The 7,534-nt window shown below is 44.3% G+C and overlaps 1 protein-coding gene across 2 annotated transcripts in view; it reads left to right on the forward strand.

The window, feature by feature from the left end:
• The window catches only part of Ppil1 (peptidylprolyl isomerase like 1), a 23,031-nt gene that overhangs the window by 3,245 nt on the left and 12,252 nt on the right, over window positions 1-7,534 (forward strand). The window contains exons 2-3 of one of the 2 annotated variants that reach the window (XM_029566938.1): window positions 1,950-2,104; window positions 6,899-7,223. In XM_029566938.1, coding sequence (XP_029422798.1) covers window positions 1,950-2,104; window positions 6,899-7,110 — 367 coding nt within the window. In that variant the 3' untranslated portion in view covers window positions 7,111-7,223. Of the gene's footprint in view, window positions 1-1,949; window positions 2,105-6,898; window positions 7,224-7,534 lie in introns of those variants that run through there. The other variant, XM_008840068.3, reaches the window with a different exon arrangement.

A 7,534-nucleotide genomic window follows, 5' to 3' on the forward strand; every position in this document is an offset into this window, starting at 1 on the left:
ATTGCTTTTTTTTTTTTTTTTTTTTTTTTCTATGACAAGTACTGGATATATTGCATTGGATTATACTTGGACATATAGTATCTTGGGCAATTACAAATTCTCACAGAGAATAAATACTTAGAAGTTGAAACTGCTCAGGTATTCACATTGCAGAGTTGTATAAATACTTTCTGATGATCATTCCAAAGGTTATATTTAAATACCCACCAGTGCTAGTGAGATGGCTCAGTGGATAAAAGCACTTGCCGCCAAACCCGACGAGCTGAGTTGGAACCCCAGAACCCACATGGTGGAAGGAGAATCAATTCCCAGAAGTTGTCTTCTGACTTCATATCTGTTTTGAGGTGTGTCCGCCCCTCTCATACACAGACACAGACTCTCTCGCTCTCGCTCTCTCTCTTTCTAAATCTATTTAAAAAAAAAAACCCACCAAAATGTAAGCTCCCTGAGGGAAGAACACGGTGACTGTGGCTCACGCAGTGTAACTTAATCTGTGATGGATGGTAGCAGTCTGAAAGATGAACAGGAGAAAGGCTGTTAGGAAGTGATTTTCTAGGACATTCTACATATATTTGGATACTGCTGGGCCTTGAGTATTCAGGCTATTTAGCAGACTCAGCTCAGTTATCACAGTCTCAGAGCATGCAAGGGAAGGTGCCTGGCTTCTGCCTTCTTATTCTTAGCAGTACTGGAGTGTGTGGCAGGGAGGCCCTCACACGGGGTAGGTGCAGACATTTGAATAACCAGTCTGGCTCAGTACTTAAGAGCATTTGCTGCTTCTGCAGACAACTCAAATTCAGTTCCCATCACCCACCCTGGATGGTTCACAACCACCTATAATTCCAGCTCCAGGGGATCCAACAGCTGGTCTCCACAGGCACCTGAACTTAATATGCACATACCCATAAACAGATACAAGCATACACACTAATTAAAAATAAGTATTTTTTTTTTTATGGCCGGGCGTGGTGGTGCACGCCTTTAATCCCAGCACTTGGGAGGCAGAGGCAGGCGGATCTCTGTGAGTTCAAGGCCAGCCTGGTCTACATAGCGAGTTCCAGGCCAGCTGGGGCTACAGGGAGACCCTGTCTCAAAAAGACTAAATAAATAAATAATAAATAAATAAATAAATAAAAGTGTTTTTTTGAAATGAAATATTTACCCTATCCCAGGCATATACAAACTGCCTTTAATTTTCTATTGATTTGTTTAATAGATGATATATTTGCATGAATCAAAAATACAAAAGTTAGAAAAGATATTTATTGACCATCCTCCCATCTTGCTATTTCCTACCCCATCCAGAAACTTATACAAATGCATATAAATTCCCCATGTTTTAATGTTCTTTTATTAAACCTACAAATTAAGTATAAGGTTTTTTTTTTTTCCCCCTCTTGTTTAGGACTTGGTTTCAGGGTATTAGTGGTTTGCATGTATGGTATTAGAATTTTAAGAATATATTTTTTGTTTTTATTTTATGTGTATGGGTATTTTGCCTGCATATATATAAATGTACTTGTGTTGTGCAGTGCCCATAGAGGCCAGAAGAGGGCATCAGATCCCCTGGAACTGGGGTTAGGGATGGTTGTTAGTTGTCATGTGGGTATTGGGAATCAAATTCAGGTCTTGACTGCAAGAACAGCCAGTGCTCTTAACCACTGAGCCATTTCTCCAGTTCCTGGTATTAGAATTTTGACTTGTTCACAGTTGTTACTTTGCTTAAAAGATAGACCAGAAGCCTTCCTGTGTGTTTCTCAGAGGTGGTCATCTGTTGCCTGCGTTTTGTGGGGTTTTCTTTTTTTTTTTTTTTTTTTTTTTTTTTGATTATAAAATCTTGTGGTTATCACAATTTCATGACTCACAAGATTACAAAACAAAGATTTAGAGCAGTTCCGCACTGTTTCCAGCTGTGGTCTCGTTGACTGGTGCTCTGTGTCCCCCTGCAGCATGGGAATCATTGTGCTGGAGCTGTACTGGAAGCACGCACCAAAGACCTGCAAGAACTTTGCAGAGTTGGCCCGTCGAGGTTACTACAACGGGACCAAATTCCACAGAATCATCAAAGACTTCATGATCCAAGGTGGTGACCCAACAGGAACAGGTACCTTTAAGCCACTGTGGCCATCTTAAGTCTCACTCTCATTGCAGGGCAGGAAGGCAGCCAGAACTTTCCCACTTTTCTGGGTCTGGTTTGATTTTTTTTTTTTTTTAATAATATCTATTTTCATTTTATGTGTATGAGTGTTTTTCTTGCATGTATGTAAATGCACCTGTGTCATGCAATGCCCACAGAGGTCAGGAGAGGGTGTTGGATACCCTGGAACTGGAGTTATGGATGACTGTTTCCACTGTGTGGGTGCTGGGAACCAAACACAGGAACCTGGGTCCTCTGCAAGAGCAGCCAGTGCTCTTAACTACTAGGCCATCTCTCCAGCCCCCACCCTCCTTTTTTAAAGACAGTATCTCATGTGGCCCAGGCTGGTCTTCAACTTACTGTGTAGCTAAGAATGACCCAATCTTCTCATCCTCCTGCCTCTGTCTCCCGAGTGCTGGGATTTCAGCTGTGTCACCATGCTCAGGTTGTGCAGGGCTGGGAATTGAACCCAGGACTTCGTGCACACTAGGCAAGGCAAGTTCTCTACCAGTTGTTTTTTTTTCTCTCTCTCTCTCTCTCTCTCTCTGACAGGGTATTAAGGTAGTCTAGGCTGTCTTTGAACTGTCTCTGTCTTTACCTTCCAAGTTCTGGAATCACAGGCATATGCCTGACTCTTGGGTTCATTGATTCTGATGACTTTTTGCCTTCCTGAAACACATGTAATTCACTAGAAATTAATCTTCACCCTTTACCTTGCCAGTTTTCATGACCTTCATGTGTTGTTCACTAAGAGCAAGTAAGACTGAACTGGAGTGATTCATGGATTCTGATCAGTCAGACTTGAAAAAGACAGTCCCGCGTTTCTGGAAAGAATAAAGTGTTGGTTCCTTTACTGATTATTTAACAAATGTTGAGCACCTATTTTGTGTGAGATATTTTTCTAAGCTCGAGGGATATAACTGAGCAAAGAGACAAGTTCCTATTCTTAGTAAAGCAGGAAAAGGGTATGGGGATCCAGCTTAGTAGAAAAGTCAGAAAAGGCCTCCATGGGGTGTTACTGGAGCAGAGATCTGACTGAAGAGGGAGCAGAGCATTCTGGGTGATTCAGGAGCAGGTACAGGGGTTCCTGAGTCAGGTGCCTGTCGAGACCTCATAGAGTGAGGTAGAGATAGTTTTCTGTGAAAGATGTGAACTTTTATGGAGTGCCAGGGTCTGGCCTGAGCTTTAAGAAATCCCTCTGAGCCAGGTGTGGTACACATGCCTTTTAATCCCGGCACTCCAGAGGCAGAGGCAGACGGATCAAACCAAAAGGAAGAAGAAGCGATCCCTCTGACTGCTGTTTGGAGGTTAGGTAGGAAAGTAGAGAAGAAAACCAGTACAAACCAGGTCAGGTAAAAGTGTGTTCTGCCCATGCAGTCTAGAAAACATGGTTGGAGGTAGGATGGTAGTGGAGAAGGTGGTTAAGAAGTCTTCACCTTCTCAGTGCTGGGATCACTGCAGCGTGGGACCCTGCCCGGTTTGTATAGTGCTGGCAGCCCAGGGCTTGTGCGTGCTGAGCCACAGGTTGGAAGACATGCTGGGGACAGGTTGGATGGGTCGTATGAAAGAAAGTGGTCAGGGGCCTTAGAGACTGACTATGTAGTGAAAGGAGGAAGGCTGAGGGCAGAGGAGCAGCTTTGAATGTGGAGTTAAGGGGTGATCTGGCATAGAGGTGCAAATCCGAAGTTAACCCACTTAGGCAGGGTTTTCTGTTCTTGGTGGGGTACGTATGTGCTCATGTGTGTGCACATGTGCATGTACATATGTGCAGAAGTCGACACCTAGTGTCTTCCTCTATTGTGTACCACTGTAATTTATTTTCGTTTGTTTTTTGAGGCAGTCTCCCTCTATCCTCAGCTGGCCTGGAACTCACTATGTAGGCCAGGCTGGCCTCAATCTCAGAGATCCACCTTCTTCTGCCTTTTGGGTGCTGGGACTAAAGGCATTACCCACCACAGCCAGCCACCACATTTTTAAAGAAATTTTTTGGATTGATTTATTGACGTGTATGAGCATTTCCCTGCATGTAGGCAAGTGCACCTGTGTTGTGCAGTGCCTGCAGAGGCCAGAAGAGGGAGTCACATCCCCTGGAACCGGAGTTACAGAAGGTTGTTAGCTGCCATGTGGGTGCTGGGAACAAAACCTAGGTCCTCTGGAAGAGCAGCCAGTGCTCTGAACTGCTGAGCCATCTCTCCAGTACTTTTTGAGACAGGCTTTCTCCCTGAGCCCCCACCTGTCTTTGCCTTCCCAGTTCTGGGGGTTGCAGATGCTTGACACCACAGCTACCTAAGGATCCAAACCTCAAGTTCAAATCTTTGTAGGGCAGGCACTCTACCAACTGGGCCATCACCTCAGCTCCTCCCCACTTTTTTTTTTGTGTGTGAGACAGGGTCTCCTGTAGCCATGATTCACTTTGTACCCAACGATGGCTTTGGACTTCTGGTCCTCCTGCCTCTGCCCCAAGTGCCAGGGTCTCAGGTATGCACAGCCCCAAGCAGAGGGTAGAGCATATACTGGGTACAGGACCTTGCTTCTCTGATGGCTCTGAGTGGCTCCTGCTCCTGAGCTTGTTTTTCTGGGCAGAGGCTTGTTCCTTGCTCACTGCTCTCGGTTTCCCTTTATGGCTAGAAACACTCAGAACAAACTGAAAACAGGATCTAAGAAGGCAGGGAGGGTGCATCTCAGAAGCAGAGCTGCTAGAGGTTTCCTGCGCTGTTGGCTTATCTCCGTCCCACCACAGAATCACTTTTGGAAGCCATCGTCCAAGCCTAGAGGTCTTTTTTTCAGATCTCAAACTAAAAGGATAGTTGGACAGATAACTGGCTAAATGGAAATGATTTTTTAAAATGGGCTATGTTAGGAGTGCTATTTTTAATATTTTATTTATTATTTTTATTTTATGTGTATGGTGTATTGCCCACATATAGGTAAGTGCACCTGTGTTAGTTATGCAACGCCTTCAGAGGATAGAAGAGGCTGTCGGATCCCTTGGTACTGGAGTTACGGACAGTTGTTAGCTGCCATGTGGGTGCTGGGATTTGATCCTGGGTCTTCTGCAAGAACAATCAATGTTCTTTTTTGGGGGGGGATGGTCTTTTTGAGACAGGGTCTCCCTGTAGCCCCAGCTGTCCTGGAACTCACTATGTAGACCAGGCTGGACTTGAACTCACAGAGATCCGCCTGCCTCTGCCTCCCAAGTGCTGGGACTACAGGCGTGCACCACCATGCCTGGCAGGTGCTATTTTTAAGAAAAAAATATACTATGTTTAATTTTGTGTACATTTCACAGAAAAACTGACTTCCTATGAAAGATGAGGAAATTTTACTTAAAAGTTTCTATTCTCTCTCTGTTCTCCTGTCTCTTGCTCTTGCTCTCTCTGAAACAAGGTACTTGCTATGTAGACCAGGCTGGCCTTGATCTCACAGCACTCCATCTGCCTCTGCGTCCCAAGTGCTGGGTAAGGCATCACCATGCCTGGTTCCCATCCTAATTTTTGTTGTCAGTTTTATTGTTTTCTATATCCAAACTCAGACCTGGTTTCAGGGGGTTTGGTTCTTCCCACTTTGTTATTTTAACAAGAGTTCAGAGCTCCAGCAGGATTTCTTTTTTTAAAAAAAACATTAATTTGTTTATTCACCATGATCAAGTAGGCTTTATTCCAGAGATGCAGGGATGATTCAATATACTTAAGTCAATAAAACATCATCAATCATATAAATGGCTTAAAAGACAAAAACCACAGCGTCATCTTATTAGATGCAGCAAAGGCTTTTGACAAAATTCATGCATTCATGATAAGTTCTAAAGGGAATTGGACTGGATGAAACATCCCACAACATAATTAAAGCTATATACAACAAATCCACAGCCAACATCATTCTAAATGGAGAAAAACTGGAAGCATTTCCATTAAGATCAGGAACCAGACAAGGATGTCCACTACCTCCACTCCTTTTCAACATAGTGCTTGAAACCCTTGCTAGAGCAATAAGACAGGAGAAGGAAATTAAAGGAGCACTAATTGGGAAAGAAGAGGTCAAATTATCCCTTTTTGCAGACGATATGATACTATACCTAAGAGATCCCAAAATTCCACCAGAAAACTCCTAGAACTGATCAACACTTTTAGTAAAGTAGCAGGTTACAGAATTAATCTACAAAAATCAGTAGCCTTTCTTTTTGCCAGGCGTGGTGGCTCATGCCTTTAATCCCAGCACTCAGGAGGCAGAGGCAGGTGGATGTCTATGAGTTCAAGGCCATCCTGGTCTACATAGTTCTAGGCTGGCTGGGGCTACAGGGAGACCCTGTCTCAAAAAGAGCCCCCCCCCCAAAAAAATCAGTAGCCTTTTTATATACCAATAACAAGCAATTGGAGAAAGGGTACAGGAAAACCCTGCCATTAACAATACCTTTAAAAAAAAAACCTTGGAAAAGACCTGACCAAAGACATCAAAGATCTCTACAATGAAAATTTTAAATCTTTAAAAGAAAGAGATTGAGGAAGACACCAGGAGATGGAAGGACCTCCCATGCTCATGTATTGGAAGAATTTATATTGTGTCCCTCAGCTGACAAGTGGTTAACAAAACTGGGGTACATTTACACAGTGGGGCTCTCAGCAGTAAAGAAAGATGAAGTAATGAAATTTGCAGGGAAATGGATCTAGAAACTTACACTAAGTGAAGTAACACAGACTCAGAAAAACAAAAGATGTGTTTTCACCCTCATTTGTGGATCCTAACACCAAATCCCTATAATAGGTGGACTCCCACTGAAAACAGATGGAATCCCATGGAAAACAGAAGATGCAAAGACCCAAAAGTTCAGTGCCTTGCCACAATGGGAGGAAGCTCATCCCACACCTGTTCCACCCCCCTCCCCCCAAGGCTCAAGGACTTTTGCCGAAGAGGTTGTTGGAAAGAATGTAAGAACTGGAGGAAGGGGTGGAGTGTTACCCAGAAGTGTCCTCTGACCACTGTGTTGGCAAGCTATAGTTACACCTTCCCATCAAGGAGTTAATGGAGGAGTCAGTTACCCCTCCCACCCAGTCAGTCGACCATAGCTGCATGTGGGGGAAGGGCTAAGGATATTGCCCTGTTTTTTTTTTCTTCATTGCTGTGACAAAATACTCTGACCAATACTAACTTGGGGAGGAAAGGGTTTATTCAGCTTACATCTCCCAGGTTGCAGTTCATCAGGGAGCCCAAGGTAGGAACTCAGGGCAGGAACCTGGAAGCTGGAGCTGGAGCATAGGACATGGAGAAACGCTGCTTACTGGCTTGCTCCCCTGGCCCCTGCTCAGCCTGCTTTCTTATGCAACACAGGCCCACCTGCCCAGGGGTGGCACTACCCACAGTGGGCTGGGCCCTCCCACATCACTCATCAAGAAGATGCCC

This window comes from Nannospalax galili, unplaced genomic scaffold (genome assembly GCF_000622305.1).
Source record: "Nannospalax galili isolate Female #2095 unplaced genomic scaffold, S.galili_v1.0 scaffold538, whole genome shotgun sequence".
NCBI classification, from domain to species: Eukaryota; Metazoa; Chordata; class Mammalia; order Rodentia; family Spalacidae; genus Nannospalax; species Nannospalax galili.